The sequence below is a fragment of the Sturnira hondurensis genome, unplaced genomic scaffold (genome assembly GCF_014824575.4).
Source record: "Sturnira hondurensis isolate 20B ecotype Veracruz unplaced genomic scaffold, ASM1482457v3 Scaffold0010173, whole genome shotgun sequence".
Lineage (NCBI taxonomy): Eukaryota > Metazoa > Chordata > Mammalia > Chiroptera > Phyllostomidae > Sturnira > Sturnira hondurensis.
The window spans coordinates 332,139-350,299 of NW_028082804.1; the positions used below are offsets into that span (position 1 = coordinate 332,139).

At 39.2% G+C, this 18,161-nt stretch overlaps 2 protein-coding genes across 3 annotated transcripts in view; both read left to right on the forward strand.

Moving 5' to 3' along the window:
- The window catches only part of LOC118995667 (actin-like protein 6A), a 30,714-nt gene extending 17,070 nt beyond the window's left edge, over positions 1–13,644 (forward strand). Inside the window, exons 8-14 of one of the 2 annotated variants that reach the window (XM_037058783.1) lie at positions 30–119; positions 1,940–2,001; positions 2,300–2,414; positions 2,564–2,644; positions 5,239–5,334; positions 11,814–11,900; positions 13,508–13,644. In XM_037058783.1, the coding sequence (XP_036914678.1) occupies positions 30–119; positions 1,940–2,001; positions 2,300–2,414; positions 2,564–2,644; positions 5,239–5,334; positions 11,814–11,900; positions 13,508–13,588 (612 nt within the window). In that variant the 3' untranslated portion in view covers positions 13,589–13,644. Of the gene's footprint in view, positions 1–29; positions 120–1,939; positions 2,002–2,299; positions 2,415–2,563; positions 2,645–2,925; positions 3,007–5,238; positions 5,335–11,813; positions 11,901–13,507 lie in introns of both variants that reach the window. The other variant, XM_037058782.1, reaches the window with a different exon arrangement.
- Positions 13,645–14,152: 508 nt separating this feature from the next.
- Positions 14,153–14,997, forward strand: LOC118995658 (60S ribosomal protein L35a-like). The gene is made up of 2 exons (XM_037058771.1): positions 14,153–14,179; positions 14,417–14,997. Exons 1-2 carry the CDS (start codon positions 14,153–14,155, stop codon positions 14,822–14,824), a joined length of 435 nt encoding a protein of 144 aa, XP_036914666.1. The 3' UTR covers positions 14,825–14,997.
- Positions 14,998–18,161: the final 3,164 nt, after the last annotated feature.

Genomic DNA, 18,161 nt, shown 5'->3' on the forward strand with positions numbered 1-18,161 from the left:
TTATCCTAGCTTATGCTCTTGGTACTCAGGAACCTGTGCGTGAAGGATGTCCAGCAAACTGGAAAAAAAAAGAGAAGTTGCCGCCGGTTACAAGATCTTGGCACAATTATATGTGTAACGTAAGTAACCATTAGCCTCTTTATGAAAGAGTTATAGCCTGTAAGTCTTACAATACAATATGAGCATAGTTTTCAAACTTTACCTTTTTAATGATATTCTACAAACAGAATTAATAGGTTTTGGGGGGGTTAGGTTGTATTTCATACTTCCCAAATATTAGGTTGACCAAAAAGTTTGTTTTCACCAATAACTATTGATACGGATATTTGAGTATGTTGGCTAGCTCCCACATGGTATAACATTCATTATTCTCAATCAGTGTCTCGATTGGATTGCTATCAACTTCATCTCATTTATCTGACCATGGAGCATCGTCCAGAGAGAAATCTCCAGCATGAAACTTCTCAAACCACTTTTGACAGGTTCAGTCAGTCACAGTACCTTCTCCATACACGACACAAATCTTTTTGTGTTTCTATTGCATTTTTACCTTTCTTGAAATAATAAGCATAATATGTCAAAATGATGTATATTTTTATTCCATCTTCACTGTTAAAATGACTACACAAACATTCACCAATTTTGATAAATTTTTTAATGCACACTGATATGACAGCTGTCACAATACAGCCTAACAAAATTGTTTTGAATGAAGTTAAAGATAACTAAGTACTACTAGAGCCATTGTATGGAAAAAACAGAACCAGCTTTTTGCCTAACGCAATATGTGAACAAACTATATATTTATGTGGATTACTGTGGTGAGACTTGGAAGGAACTTTGGTTTGGCGGGGGGAAATGAGCATTATGCTATTTTAGATATTTTTTGGTGGAGAAAATGGTTTTCATGTGTAGTGACCTGCTGGTACGGCTCAGTTATATTCTCTTTCCTACATTCAACCAGGTATGAAAAAAAATTGTTATTGTTGATAACAAGGAGCCAATGAGAGATTCCTTGTAGTAAAACTCCATTATTTTTATTTTTAAAATGATTTTTAGAGCGAGGGAAGGAGAAGGAGGGAGAGAAACATTGATTTATGGGAGAAACATCGATCAGTTGCTTCTTGTACACCTCCAGCTGGGGACCTTGCCCATAACCCGGGCGTGTGTCCTGACTGGGAATCAAACCAGGACCTTTTGGTTTGCAGGCAGATGCTCAATTCACTGAGTTATTCCAGCCAGGGCACATTTCTGAATATATGACTTACTGACCAACCAGGAGATGTTGGTAAAACAAACACTCACAGCACAAATATACATTTATTTCTCATAGTAAAAGAATATAAAAGCAGGGATATATCCTCTCTAAATGTTTTTGTGCCTAAATATAGAGAATTTTTCTGGGTGTTCAGTACAAGGAAGACTTGTAAAGATGGTTAGTAAACTTGCCAGGATACTAGACAAGATATATCCTTTAAAACCAAGACATCATTTGTATTTCAGAGCAAATTTTTAAAGTGTTTTACACTAATGCAGTCATTAAAAATTACTTCATATGCAATATATATGCATGTTTTTAATGTATTTAGCTAATGAAATCTTCTAAGTCTGAGCATATTTTTACAGTAAAAACAGTGTTTTGAAACTGGTTTTGTTATGCAAGACTGTGGTATAAGGGTTCCCAGTTTTTATCTCATCACCGTTCCATTAGTGTTTTGATTTAACTGTTCTGCATTTTAGCTTCTAATTCAGATGCATATAATTGGGTTTCTTTGATACTCAAGAGTCCTTGCTGGATAGATTTATGCACTTGAAAGTACTTACCCACCCAGGGTAAGTACTCAAGAAAAGTATTTTGGAGATAATGGTACAGAGGTATAGATTGCAAGCGTAAATCTCAATAACTTTGTTTCTTAAGCTTTCTTGTTTTTATCCACAGTGTGTTATCCAGGATTTTCAAGCTTCAGTACTGCAAGTATCAGATTCAACTTATGATGAACAGTATGTTTTCTTATTTTGACTACAAGACATAATTTAATAGGTCATGAAAACCTTCTTACTAATCTTTTAGAAAACCATATACTTCCTAAATAAGGAAAGGAATTGATTTAGGTAAAAAAAGAATTAGAATATGCTTAACTGGTCAAAAGGTAAAAAGTTATATTAAGCAATATGGAATAACATTTTCAAAGAAAACAGTTATTCTCAATTTGCTTTTATGTCCATTGATTCCTTAGTAGTTTATAATTTTTGAAGAGTACTATTTTTATCTTTGTTTAATAAAGTTTAATGTTTTCAGAGTAGCCGCACAGATGCCAACTGTTCATTATGAATTCCCCAATGGCTACAACTGTGATTTTGGAGCAGAACGGTTAAAGATTCCAGAAGGATTGTTTGACCCTTCCAATGTAAAGGTGTGAAAGTTTATTTCATAATTAGCCTGGCTTTTCCTGTATATCTGGAGATCTTATATAATTATAAAACATAAATAATACTAAATTTTTTTAGATGCACTTTATGGTTTGAAGTTCTCTGTGTCACCACTCACTGTGCTTTGTTACAGGGATTGTCAGGAAATACAATGCTGGGAGTCAGTCACGTTGTCACGACAAGTGTTGGAATGTGTGATATTGATATCAGACCCGTAAGTCCAGTGTCCTGTTTATTGTGTGAAGGTATATTTCAGGGCACTGAAATAACCCCAGATCATTATTTAAGTTGGCATCTTGGCCATGGATTTTGAAGTCCGTTTTACAAGAGAAAATAGAAAAGTATGACGTGCTNGTTTATTTCATAATTAGCCTGGCTTTTCCTGTATATCTGCAGATCTTATATAATTATAAAACATAAATAATACTAAATTTTTTTAGATACACTTTATGGTTTGAAGTTCTCTGTGTCACCACTCACTGTGCTTTGTTGCAGGGATTGTCAGGAAATACAATGCTGGGAGTCAGTCACGTTGTCACTACAAGTGTTGGAATGTGCGATATTGATATCAGACCCGTAAGTCCAGTGTCCTGTTTATTGTGTGAAGGTATATTTCAGGGCACTGAAATAACCCCAGATCATTATTTAAGTTGGCATCTTGGCCATGGATTTTGAAGTCCGTTTTACAAGAGAAAATAGAAAAGTATGACGTGCTAGGAAAGAAAAAAGGTAAAACTCTAGAGCTGTGGTGTCCAATGTGGTGTCTACTAGCCCTGTGTGGCAATTTAAATGAAAAAAAAGTAACAATTTCAAGGTCAGTTCTATATTTGTACCAGCCACATTATAGGTATAGCTGGTAGCCACTGTAGGACAGTGCAGAAATACAGCATTTCCATCATCACGCAGCTCTTTTGGACAGTACTGTTCTAGACATTTCCTAAAATGTGACAAACCAAAATGATGCGGACCCTGGCTGGCAGGATCTGTGTGTCATGGCTGCAAGAGACAAGTTTACACAGACTACAGAAGTCCTGTGGAGAAAAAGGGACAGCATGCCACTGTCTAAGTGCGAGAGAGAGCCCCGACCTCCACCTGGAAGGGCTTTTATTGCTTTTCTGGGCACAGTACATGGAGAATGGTCCTCATTTACTATGCACAGGTTCACTGTAGGTGATTACCTGTCACAGATAACAGAGGAAAGAATGTTGCTAATTACTTCAAAGAGAAGGTTGTTACAGATCAAGGTGAAAAGTGATTGAACTGGTTACACTCCATAAGTGGGAGGTTTAGCACAGACGTTACAAAGTTACTTTAGAGATACACAGTAAACATTTCTGCTTCAATCCAGGATGAGGGAGTTTTAGCAAAAGCCAAGTATCATAGCAGCCTAGGCACAATGCAGGCCTGATTCCCCACGGGAGAACCTATCCATGGGTGTGGCTCCTGTGTGCCAGACCTCGTTCCCACTGGACTTTCCTATTGGAGGCTGGGCTACATCCCCACGCCACATAGAATGGTCCCCTATACCAAAATATCTATTATTGGTGATTTTTTCTTGTTTGCAGTACAGTCATCCTTTTATTTTCTTAATAAGGTGTTTAAATTACGTCACTTTTATAATGAATGTAGCTTATATCATTTCCTTAACTTGATAATTTTCTGCTTTATTAAGTTATAATTTTCAAGTTTTAAACACTAACTCCATATTATAACACCATACTGATCATTAGATTGATTATTTCAAATTAAAATACTGGTTTTAGTTTGTAGCCAATATATTGCCTCACTTTTCTTTGAGTTAATTCTCTTGCTTACAGCAAATGCCAAGGGTGGATGTAGAAACCATGTTGTTCAAAAAGCCTTTGGGTGCTATAAAAAAAAAGTTCTTTATTTCAGCTAGTCACCTAGCAGGCATGTGCTGTTCTAGGACAATAGGGGTAAAAGTGTGGAATCTGTAGTGCAAAGTCAAGGTCACTTTTGGGGAAAGGCACTTGAAGTACATTTACTGTAAGAGAGTGATAGCTTTCTCTTTTTAGTGAAACTTCTTTTAACTAATGTCGGTTGCAGAGGAGATGCTTTTGTCTTCCAGTTTCTTTCAAAAGTGAGATGATTTAGGCATTTGGAATAAATTTTGGGGATATGAGTTTACCCACAAAAAAGCAGGCTGACATTTAACTTTCTGATACAGTCTTGCAGATTAGAGGTAAATGTACCCCTGTAACTAGGAATTTATTTTTGTTTGGAGAGACCTCAGCACGCGGATGTTGTAGAAGTTCGCCATGTGGTTCTGGTGCACACCCATAGAAGAGAACGATGGCAGTGATTTTCAGGGATTATTGTCAGAGTGTGTGTTGCCCATCACAATCATTAAAGAATCACACTGTCTAATTTTAAATATCAGAACTTCCAGGGGAGCATTTTAAGATGAAGGCATTATAAAATGTATCTCCAATTAAAAATTGGCAGCTATCTGCCAAAAAGTATGATGAATTTTAGAATTATTGCTTTAAGTTAGTTGTCCTTATACCTTAATGCATATTACCATCACCCAGAGAGTTGTAGACAACTAACTCAAAACCCCGTCCCCGGAGGTTTTACTGAACTGGTGTCACTGGTGTTTTAAACCCTGACTAAGCGGGTGGAATGTGCAGCCAGTACCGGGGACCACCGGATTAAGTACTAGGTCTGTGTAGAAGTGTAACAACTTAAAAAGAAAGGGATGTTGTAGTGGCAGACATGGCCTTACTTGTAGTTGAGTTTGAAAACTTAGAAACGCTTGGAACTGCCTTGCTTTTGTTTGCGTCCTAGGGTCTCTATGGCAGTGTGATAGTGGCAGGAGGAAACACGCTAATACAGAGCTTCACTGACAGGCTGAACAGGGAGCTCTCTCAGAAAACGCCCCCGGTAAGTTTGGGTGGTATTCTCCAGTCACAGGTATCCTTGCCATTGTTGTAATTTTATAGATAAGGTTTGTTTTTCAGTGAGTTGATGATATTTTATGTGCCTGGAGCAGTATTATTTCAATAAAGTTAATATCCACCGTTAATCAAATTTTCCTAGATGGCATGTATTAGTCACTCTTGTTACCATTTGAAACTCATTTTATTCATTGATTCTGTACTTCAGTACCTATAGTGTGCTAGGCCCTGGAGATTTAAACATAATCCCTGCCCACTAAGTGCTCAGTCTGCAGGAATGAATAGACATGGTAAAAATAATGGCTGTAATGTGCTAAGTGGTTCAGTATGTCATGAACCAGGCGGTCTTGGCAACACTGAGGAGCAAGCATTGGGGAAGAAGCTGTTTGGGTAGGAGTTAAGTGGTTGGTAATTTATGAAGGAATTTGTAGGTGGAGGGAAACCCCATGTGCACAGTAAGAAGGGAAGATGATCTATTGCAGCATCTCAAGTAGTCAGCTTGTCATCCATGCAGAAGCGGGGAGAGTGATATGACTCATTAGATGGACGGTATATTAGTTCCTAGTTCTGCTGTATTGAAATACCAGAGTCAGTGGCTTGAAACAACAGTAATGTGTTCTCTCTCGGTTCTGGAAGCTGGAAGTCTGGTACTTCGTATTAGCAGAGCCACGCTTTCTCTGAAACCTACAGAAGAGAACCCTCCCTGCCAGCATCAAGGGTTTGCCACCGATCTTTGTTGTTTCTTGGACGGCAGCCACACTTCAGTCTCCGTCTCGGACGCCATATAGGAGTATCCCCTCGTGGGTCTGTCCTTTTCTTAAAAGAACACTAGTCATATTGGATTAAAGGTGCACTCTCCTCCAGTATGACTTCCTCTAATATTTCTTAATTGCATTTGCATAGACCCTATTTCTAAATTAGATCACATTCACAGGTACCAAGGATTATAACTCCAGTATATCCCTTTGGTTGACACAGTACCCTTCACACAATATGTAACCACACCCTGCCACTTATTAAGAGCAAACTTAAAGGATCGAGTTTGGCAGAGTACTGAAGAGCTCCAAGGTTTGTTGTAAAAAGATTACTGCGTACCCTGACGGTGTGGCTCAGTTGTTTCAGCAAAGCCAAAGGTCACTGGTGCTATTCCTGGTAGGGCGCATGCCTAGGTTGCAGGCTTGATCACTGTTAGGGCACATATGGAAGGCAACCAATTGAAGTTTTTCTCTCACATTGATGTTTTTCTTCCTCTCTTTCTCCCTCCCTTCCCTTCTGTCAAAAAAAAGAGAAAGAGAAATTAATTGTCACCTGAGGATTTGTTTTAATTTATTTTATTAAATTATATTTTGTTGATTTTTTAAAATTAATTAATTAATTTATCTTTAGAGGGGAAGGAAAGGAGAGAAGGAGAGAAATATCCATGTATGGTTGCCTCTCGTGCATCCCCTGCTAGGAACCAGCCTGCAACCCAGGCATGTGCCCTGACTGGGAATCAAACCATGACCCTCTGGTTCACAGGCCTGGGCTCAATCGACTGAGCTACACCAGCCAGGGCTATTTTATTGATTACACTATTACAGTTGTCCCAATTTCCCCCTACCCGCCTTCTACCCAGCACTCCCAACTCTTTCAGGCCATCCGTACCCCCTTATTCATGTCCATGGGTCATGCTTATATATTCTTTGGCTACTCCATTCCTCATACTATACTTTACATCCCCATAGTTATTGTGTAGCTACTTGTTTGTACTTCTTAATCCCCTCACCTCTTCACCTTTTTCCCCATATCCCCCTCCCATCTGGCAACTTTAAAAAATAAGTCTCTTTAACATTTCATATAATAATGGTTTGGAAATATGAACTCCTTTAGTTTTTTCTTGTCTGGAAAGCTCTGTATCTGACCTTCATATCTAAATGGTAGTTTTGCTGGGTAGAGCAAATCTGGCTTTATGTCCCTGCTTTTCATGACTTTGAATATTTGTTGCTAATTCCTTCTAGCCTGCAAAGTTTCTTTGGAGAAATCAGCTCATAGTCTTGTGGGAACTTCCCTGTAGGTAACTAACTGCTTTTCTCTTGCTGCTTTTAAGATTCTTTATCTTTAACCTTTGACATTTTAATTATAATGAGTCTTGAAGTGGGCCTCTTTGTGTCCATCTCGTTTGGGACTTTCTATGCTTCCTGGACTTGCATGTCTGTTTTATTCACCAAATTTGAAGACGTTTTCTTTCATTATTTTTTTTCAAATAGGTATAATTTCTTGCTCTTTCTCTTCTCCTTCTTGTACTGCTATCATGCAAATGTTGAAATGCTTGAAGTGGTCCCAGAGGCTCCTTATACTATCCTCATGTTTTTGTATTCTTTTTTCTTGTTCTTGTTCTGATTGGTTTTTTCTGCTTCCTTACATTCCAAATCATTGATTTGATTCTCAGCTTCATCAGTTCCACTGTTGGTTCCCTGTAAATTGTTTTTTATTTCAATTAATGTATCCTTCATTTCTGACTATATCTTTTTTATACTGTATAGGTCCTGAGTTCATCGAGTATCTGTATAACCAGTGTTTTGAACTCTGTACCTAATACATTGCTTATCTCCATTTTGTTTAGTTATTTTTCTGGAGTTTTCTTTGTCTTCTCATTTTGGTAGCCTTCCTATGTTTGTTTCTATGTATTAGGTAGAGCTCCTGTGACTCCCTATCTTGGTAGTGTAGCCTGATGTAGTAATTATCCTGTGGGGTCTACTGGCACAGGCTCCCCTATCACCCAAGTTAGGTACTCAAGGTGAGCCCTTCATGTGGGCTGAGTACACCCTCCTCCTATAGTTGGACTTTGATTGCTGTTGGCAAGTCAGTGGGAGGGATTTACCTAGACCAGTCAGCTTCAAAGACTGGCTGTGACCAGAGAACACTAACCTCTGCCTTCCATGGTGAATCAGCTGTGCAGGGGTGGGGTGGTGGTACTCCAACATGGTCTGTAGATGTCCACTGAGTCTATAGGCTCTGGAGTTTCCCAGGTGGTATAGGCCAAGGTCAGTCCCCACCTGTGTTTGGCTCAGGGCCATTCTTCCTGAGCTACAAAGCAATCTGCAGGTGGCTGCCATTTGTTCTGGGCTTGGAAGTTGCAGGTGAAGCCAAGCTGTGAACCTAGGCTGGGTGCTGCTAATGTCAGGCCTAGGGCCATTTAGCAAGAGGTACTGGGACTCAGTGAGTCCAGCTGTTGTTTGTTTAAGAAGATTTAGGAAATTGTGAAGCATGAGCTAAGACCAGCCATTCATATGGAAAAACCAGTGTTAACAGCTTGGGTTGGCCCGCAAGTTGGGTGGATGGAGCCTCAGGGATCTTTAGGGCAGGGCAAACTGTGTTAGCCAGGTTGATGGAGTCTCAGATGTGGTACCCACCTGCAGGCTCTGTGGCTCTGTGGAGAAGCTACAGAAGAAGGACAATGGTCCCTGCCTGTCTTTCTGTCTGGGAGAAAGCTGTTCCCTGGTTCTTGCCTTGATGGCTTCAGTTCTTCCCCATGTACTGTACTGTACCTTTCAAGCTGCTACGCTGGTGGTAGAGCTCAGGGGGAGCAAGTCTGAATAAATCTGTGTGTGAGTTCTTTAAGAGGAACTGCTTGAGACTCTAGCAGTTTCTTCCACCAATTCAATTCCCACTGGTTTTTGCAGCCAGAAGTTACGGGGACTTAATCTTCCTGGCACTGGAACCCTGGTGCGGGGCTGGGACCCTGGTAAGGTGGGGGGATTGGTGTGGGGCTGGGACTCCCCACTCCCAAGTATCCTTTCTAAATTCTTGTCTACCACACCTGGATGTGGTACAAGCCCATTCCACATCTTACCCGCTCCTACCAGTCTGGATGGATATAGTTTCTTTAATTTGGTAGTTGTTGAACTTCCATTCAACTCGATTTCTGATGGCTTTGAGTGATAATTTTTCTATAGTTTAGCTATAATTTTGCAAGGAGGCAAGCCAAGTTTACCTATGCTGCCATCTTGACCAGAAGTCCAATGTAATAAAATCTTAATTGATTTTAGAGAGAGAGAAAGAGAAACATTGATTCATTGGTTCCTGAATGCTCCCAGACTGGAGATCAAACCCTCAGTCTAGGCAGGTGCCCAAGCAGGAATTGAACATGCAACTTTTTGGTGTAAGGGACAGTGCTCCAACCAACTGAGCCATGTAGCCAGGGGAAAAAATGTATATATTTTCACTGATCATTGTGCATACTGGGATAACTTTTAAAAGAATAGAAGAACCTGGTTTGGGGAGAAGGTAGTTTACATGGTTCATTGATAACAGTAGCAGTCTAACCTTTAGAGTTTTGAACTTCTATCACATAGTTTCTTGTAAATTATTCTAAACTAATTTTGTTTTAAAAAACTTATTAGGCATTGCATAGACCCTAACAGTATTGGTATATTTGATAGTTTTTTGGTTTCTTACCTAAAGAAGTATTTTTCATATGCCAAATTTTTGTAATTGTGACATTTAAAATTGATGGGGGCACAGTATTGACTCCCAGCCCTATTTACACCATTCTTGGAGCTATAGTCTGGTTATAGATATAATCATTTTTAGATATAATAATTTTTTAGATATAATAGTCTGGTTATAGATATAATCATTTATAGATATAATCATTTTTTACAAAGTCCCAGAATAATGAATGTAAACATGGGCTATCAAGACCAATCAGGTAATATTCTTATTCATCAGGACACAATTAAAGATTAATGAAATAAAAGGGGGAAATTCCATTGTAATAGGTATCAGCCTGTTCCCCAACCACAAAAACCTCCTGTCCCCAGCGTCCTTCCACCATATAATGTAGTTCACCCTGCCACACATTTATTTCACTGTAGAAAAACTCACACTATGTGTCCATATTTAGAATAACAAAAGTGTCAATAATTTGAGAACTATCCTCGGGAGCAATTTCCTAGGTCAAGGGAAGAAACAAGAGGGATAGCACTCAGGTCAAAAACAATGGTTATCAAGAGACTGTGACTGCAAAACAGGAATTCTGATGAGGAAGAAAAGCAGTATGAATAAAAAACTTGCCTGAGATCTGATGTCTGCACTGTTTTCTAAGTGGGAGACAGTAGAATATGTGGGGTGTGGAGGAGTAAACTATGATAGGAAGGGATAGGATAGCATGAAGCCTAAAAAGGCAGTAGAGAGAAAGTTGAGGAGGAATACTGAAGGGGGCTGCAGGTTGAGATAATAATTGTTGGAAGAAATGAAGTAATATGTGATGCATTTACCACTGTACCTGATTTATAGTAGTGCTAATTATGTTTGCCATTGGTTATAGGATATCAAAGGTAAATGCCATACTCTTTACTATGCAGTTGTCCAAGGTTTATATAACTTATTTTCTTATTAAATATTATACATTAAAAGCCATAGTTAAAGCACTTTATAAAAATCTTTCTGTGCATTACTTTCATCTATACCAATATAAGCCTAGCTTTTACCAAAAAAAAAAATCATGTGTAATCAGTGTTTCAACCAGTCATTCAGAAGTTCTCTGAGCTGCGATATCGCTAGCTACCAGAGAGATGCAAATTAAAACCACAATGAGATACCACTTTACACCAGTCAGAATAGCTATCATAAACAAAGAAACAAACAAGTGCTGGAGAGGTTGTGGGGGAAAGGGGACCCTAGTTCACTGTTGGTGGGATTGTAGACTGGTACAACCACTATGGAAAACAGTATGGACTTTTCTAAGAAAACTAAAAATGAACGTGCCTTTTGACCCAGCAGTTCCACTGTTAGGACTATATCCTAAAAAAAAAAAAAGGACTATATCCTAAGAACCCTGAAGCACCAATCCAAAAAAACCTACACACCCCAATGTTCATAGCAGCACAATTTACGACAGCCAAGAGTTGGAAGCAACCTAGATGCCCATCGGTAAATGACTGGATGAAAAAACTATGGTACATTTACACAATGGAATTCTATGCTGCAGAAAAGAAGAAGGAGCTTTTACCTTTTGCAACATCATCGATGGAACTGGAAAGCATTATGCTGAGCGAAATAAGCCAGGCAGTGAAAGACAAATGCCATATGATATCACCGTTAACAGGAATCCAAACAACAAAACAAACAAGCAAGCAAAATATGACCAAAGACACTCAAATACGGAACAGGCTGACAGGGACCAGAGGGGAGAGAATCACAGGGGAAAAGGGGACGGACTCACATGAACAAGTATAAAGGACACATGGACAATAACTAAGGTGGGGGGTGGAAATGGGAGGGAGGTGGGGAGCACTGGGGGGGGGAGGGCTGGGAATATAAGACAGAAAACTACTTGAACAAGAATTAAATTAAAAAAAAAAGTTCTCCGAGCTGAATTTCCTAATGTGAGTCACTTGTTGTAATTTCCTAATGTGAGTCACCTGTTGTAATGTTAGTTACCTGTTGTAACTAACAATACTTACTGTTCCCTCTCGATTTTAGAGCATGCGGTTGAAATTGATTGCAAATAATACAACAGTGGAACGGAGGTTCAGTTCATGGATTGGTGGCTCCATTCTAGCTTCTCTGGTGAGTAGATAAAGTACTTTGAAAAATAACAATTCTGCCCTGGCTGGTGTAGCTCAGTGGATTGAGCACGGGCCTGCGAACCACACGATCACAGTTCGATTCCCAGTCAGGGCACATGCCTGGGTTTCAGGCCAGTTCCCAGCAGGAGACTCACGAGAGGCAACCATACATTGATATTTCTCTCCTTCCCTTCCCCTCTAAAGATAAATAAATAAATAATCTTTAAAAAAAGAAAAATAACAATTCTTACTGAATGATTTAACCTAAATACATCACTGAAAATACTAACTTTACTACAAAGACTAAAAATGCTAGTACACCATGTACCTTTGCATTTTATAACTGTTCAGTGAGTGGAGAACCTAATAGAACCAGTTCTACATGTTCTAATCTAACAAAATGCTTTGTTGCCTTATTAGTGGGTATTTGTCAGCCTAAGTTCGAATTTCCACTCTCAGACAGGTGGAATCTGTTAAACTTATTCACACCTCTTCCAATGATACCCTCATTGGCACTGGTCAGGCCTTAGGTGCAGCATATTTAAAATGAAACATTCCTTCTCAGGTTGTGGTTGCTCCCTGGCCTGTTGGTGAGGTGGAGGAAGTCAGGAATTGGTTCCTGGGGGAAATGGTAGAGTCATGGTGCTTGGTTTTCATGTTGCTCAGACTGGCTCCTGCCTTGAATCAGAAGAAAAAATCCCTGTACTCCTCTGCACCCCATATTGGAGAATGTTCCCTTCTCAGAGCAACCGAAGTAAATGTCACCAAGTGCTTACACTATACATCTTAAGCAATTAAATATTTGGAACTGACCATGTATGTATTTCTTATCTATTTCTAATGTTTTAGCAGATCTTTTTTTAAAAAAGATTTTATTTATTTATGTTATTTATTTATGAGGGAGGGAGAGAAACATCAATTGATTGCCTCTTGCACACACCCCACCTGGGGAGCAGGCAGTCCAGACAGGTGCCCCATGGTGACCTTTAGCTTTGTGGGACGAAGCCCAACCAACTGAGCCACACGTGTCAGTGCTTAGCAGATCTTTGATCAAAACAAGATACTATGTATGAATTTACTTGAGTTGAGTTAATCATAGGGAATGGATTTCTCCTACTTACATGTTGTATTATTAATGTATCTCAGGTTCCTTCCTCCTCCAACCACTTTCCTCCTTTCTTTTCTATGTTTATTTGGTAAAGTGCTAGAGTAGTATTGTATATGTACTTACAAAATTTTATTCTCATTCTGATGAGCACTTTTCAGTTCTACATGTTAGTATTAATCAAGTCCTAGAACATCTTTTCAGTTCTGTACTAAGTTCAAGCCTTCCAACAGTTTATATTGCGGCCTTAGATTGGCACCAAGCCCCATCATAGCTAAACCCTCCATCTTTCTTTCACAACTTTTTCCTAGCCTCATGATGGTGTAACAGGTATAGAAGGATTTAATATCCTTTCTAACTCTCAATAATGCCGTGTGTGCCAGAGGAGGGCAGAAATAAGAAGAGAGTAATGGAATACTATTTATGGGGAGGAGGTTTAAGAGTTCTTCAAAGATTAGGAATTGTAAAAATAAAGATACGTAATTTTTCTTTCCATTTTACAGGGCACCTTTCAACAGATGTGGATTTCCAAACAAGAATACGAAGAAGGAGGGAAGCAGTGTGTAGAAAGGAAATGCCCTTGAAAAGTATTCCCACTGCTCCACCTTCCTGTCTCCTTACGTTTCATAGCTTTAGTACACTCAGGAAAGAAATGACCATCTTTTGTAGAATATTTATACATTTTGCATATTTCAACTTCCACTTAAATTTTTCAAGGTTTTAACTGGCTCTAAAAATTAAAATAAGTTGTGCTTTCCTTGGAATGCACTTACTCTTATTATAAGCATTTTATAATTTTGTATAAATGTCTATTTTTTCTAAATATTTTGCTTCCAGTCAAATGCTTTCCAACTCTGCTTAGTATATTAATTACCATTGGATTGGTAGAACTGACTTTTATTGACAAATAAAATTTACCTATGCTTTTTACCTCAGGCTTGCTAATTTAAATTAAAATTGCTAGCCATTAAGAAATTCGTCTTTGGACTGTTGTTGTCTCGTGACTTGCTATTTTAAATACTAAATGTATTTATCTGTATTTTCAGTGAAAGTACTCGCTATTTATTAACAGCAGTATCCACACCACCTCATATCCTATTATCAGTAGTAGTAAGAATATTACTAGGTGGCCTTTCCTATAGCAGTTAATGTTACTTTCGCACTCAGAGATACAGGTGATGTTGAAGGCTGCTCAGATATGTCATCATTTATAAAATGTGAATTTAACCTAAACTTTATATACCTGATTTTTTAAAATTTGTTACAAGCATGACCACTTCCAAATCAGCATGCCATATTAACACTTAAAAGGGTTGGTAGTTGAGTCGAAACACAATTTTCTTATAAAGTACTTACTCTATAGGTACTTTCATATACAGACTTTTTACTTAAAAGCAAAATGGTAAATTCAGACTTTCAACATCTGCTTTTTCACCATCTTGAACCCTGTGGTGCCTGCCAGGAACAGAACTTCTGCAACGACAAATACATCTGGAAGGCTGTGGTCCGAGGCCATTTTTGCTGGCTGTAACCAGGGTCTCCGGAACCAGAGGGAGCACACAGCTCTTCTTAAAATCGAAGGTGTTTATGCTCGAGATGAAACTGAATTCTCTCTAGGAAAGAGATGTGCTTATGTGTACAAAGCAAAGAACAACACAGTGACTCCTGGTGGTAAACCAAACAAAACCAGAGTCATCTGGGGAAAGGTAACTTGTGCTCATGGAAACAGTGGCATGGTTCGTGCTAAATTCCAAAGCAACGTTCCCGCTAAGGCCATTGGACACAGAATTCATATAATGCTGTACCCCTCCAGGATTTAAACTTACCAATAAATAATAACCCTGACTGTGTGGCTCGGTTGGGGGCCCCCTAGCAAAGCGAAGGATTCCAGGTTGGGGGACATGGTTGGGTTGCAGGTTCAGTCCCTGGTCAAGATGCAAAGGGGAGCCAACTAATGAATGTTTCACTCACACATCTGTGGTTCTCATCTTTTCTCCCTCTCCCCTCTCAAATAAGTAAATCTATTTTTTAAAAGTTAAAAAAAAAGACTTCTAACATCTTAAACTAAACTTGACTTCTCAGCTTCAGAAATATTAGAAACTTTTTCTGAAGATTTGCTTCTCCCTTGCTTGGATATAGGCTCGTTTCTCACATCTTAGTCTAGAATAATAAAATCGTAACTGCAGTTTGTACACAAATCTATTTATCTGTCATGCAATACTATCAAAATATGTTTTAAATCAATGACTTAAAGGTCTCAGTCATGCCAGGCTCTGTATTAGGTGTGTCATGTATATTATTAAACTTAAATAATCACTGTCCTATAACTCAAAGATAAATCTGAAATCAAAAGTATCTGTCACCATGCACCAATTCTTCATACTCCCTGAATGAAAAGATGGAACAGATCTTGTGAGCCTGTAAAAGAATGATCTATCTACCTTTATATACCAGACAGAAGTGCTTTCAGAGGCTATTGTTCCTTTGATGAGTCCCCTCCCACCACAGAGCCAGCAGGTCGCCATATCTGAGACTCCCATCAACCTGGCTCACACTGTTCACCTAGCCCTAGTATTTCCAGTGGCCCTGCCCCACCCAACTTTCTGGCCTACCCAAGCTGCTTCCTATGGCTTTTCCATAGGAATGGCCTGTCTTGGCTCATGCTTTAGATTTTCCTAAAATCAAACTAGCATCTGGCCTTGGCATGCCCTGTACCTCTTGCTATGTGGTTCCAGCCCTGGAACTAGTAGCAGATGGCTTTTGTTCACAGTTCAGTCTGGGCTGAGCACCTCCAACCCCAGCACATCATTCTGTAGCTTATGTCAGGTAACCCTGGACAAAACAGTCAGTGGCTGAGTTGGCCTGCATATCCCAGCAGGCCCCAGGACCAGCACACCCAGTGGACAGCTTCAGACCACTTGGAAGCACCACCACACAACCACTTCCACATGCAACACACTTGAGGGGAGGACTCAGCATCAAAGCCCCACTGAAGTAAGTCCTACTCTGTAGGGAGGGCATTGGCACAGCTGATCAGCGGTCAGTGGTCATAGCCAGACCTTGCAGCCCATTGGCCTGGTTAAATCCCTCCCATTGTCCTGCCAACACCAATCAAGGCTCAACTACAAGAGGAGGGTATACACAGCCCACACAAAGGGAACACCTCAATGGCCCATCTTGAGTGAAAGGGGAGGCTGTGCCACTGCCCTACGTAATACCTATTACCCGAAGCCTGGGAGATGTAGCAGCTCTATCTAATACATAGAAATACCAGGAGGCTGCTAAAATGAGACAAAACATCCCCGATGAAAGAACAGAACAAAACTCCAGAATAAGAACAAAACCAAAGGGAGACAAGCAATCTACTAGATGTAGAATTCAAAACACTGATTATAAGGATGCTGAAGGCACTTAGTGAAGACATCAACAGCATAAAAAGCACCAGTCAGAAACGAAGGCTATACAAACAAAAATGAATAATTTACAGAAAGTCAACAGTAGAGTAGATGAAGCCAAAAGTCAAATTAGTGATTTGGAATGTTAGGAAGCAAAAAACACCAAATCAGACAGTAAAAAAGAAAGGAATTTTTAAAAATGAGGATAGCATAAGAAGTCTCTGGGACAACTTCAAGAGTACTAATATTAACACTATAGGGGTGCAGGAAGGGGAAGAGAGAGAGCAAGAAATTGAAAACCTATTTGAAAAAAATAATGGCAAAACTTCCCCAACTTGAAGAAGGAAGTACACATGCAAGTCAGGAAGCACCAAGAGTCCCAAACAAGATAAACCCAAAGAGGCCCACCCCAAGACACATCATAACTAAAATGCAAAAGTTTAAAAGTAGTAAGAGAAGAGCAGTTAGTTACCTAAGAGGGGGCTCACATAAGACTGTCATTTGATTTTTCAAGAGAAGTTTTGCAGGCCAGAATGGATTGGCAAGAAATATTCAAAGTGATGAAATGCAAGGACCTACAGCCAAGATTACTCCACCCAGCAAAGCTATCATTTAGCCCTAGCCATGTGGTTCAGTTGATTGGAACCCGATTCTGTGCACCCAGTGGTTGCAGGTTCGGTTCCTGGTCAGGGCACATACTTGGGTTGAGAGTTAGATCCTGGTCAGGGTGTGAATGGGAGACAACCAATCTATATCTCTCAAATCAATAAACAGAATTAGTAAATGTCCTCCAGTGAGCATTAAAAATTTACCATAGTGAGTGCCTTTAATATTTACCATATTAAATGGGCAAAGGGCATAACCCCTGTGCCTTTAATATTTACCATATTCCACATTCACAAAACAATGTGATTCATCATATCAGTAATACCAAGGGTAAAAACCATATGATTATCTCAATAGATGCAAAAAAAGCATTAGAGAAAATCAATAATCCATTTATGATAAAAACTCTTACAGTGGGTATAGAAGGAACTCACCTCAGCTTGATAAAGACTATAAGTGACAAGCCCACAGCTACATCATACTCCATGGTGAAAAGCTAAAAGTTTTTCCTCTAAGATCAAGAACAAGACAAAGATGCTCACTTTGACTATTACTTTTTAATATAGTAATGGAAGTCATAGCTTAACAATCAATAAAAAGAATAAAAGGCACTCAAATCAGAAACCAAGAAGTAAAACTCAGTATTTGCAGAAGACATAGTATCCACAGAAAAACCCTAAAGAATCCACCAAAAGTTAATAGAGTTAATAAAAATTTAGTAAAGTAGCAGGATATAAAACTAATATACAAAAACCCACTGCATTCCTATACATTAATAATGAACAATCAGAAGGGGGAATTAAGAAAACAATGTCATCTGCAATGGCATTAAAAAGAATAAAATACCACCCTGACTGGTGTGGCTCAACGGGTTGGGCACTGTGCAGCAAACTGAAAGGTCGCTGGTATGATTCCTGGTCAGGGCACATGCTTGGGTTGCAGGGAAGTTTCCAGCTTGGGGGTGTGCGAGAAGTAACCAACCAGACTGAACTGATCAATATTTCTCTCACACATTGATGTTTTTTCCCTCTCTCCCTCTCTACTCCTCTCTCTAAAAATAAATTAAAAAATTTTAAAAAGAACAAAATACCTAGGGATAAATTTAACCAAGCGGTTGAAACATCTATACTTTGAACACTGTCAGACATTGAAGAAA

Bases quoted from the DNA above. Each gene is read 5' to 3' on its own strand.
- LOC118995658 (XM_037058771.1), top strand. From the start codon at position 14,153: ATGTTACTTTCGCACTCAGAGATACAG. The intron at 14,180-14,416 runs GTGATGTTGAAG...TGGTAAATTCAG, and splicing joins TTTCGCACTCAGAGATACAG to ACTTTCAACATCTGCTTTTT.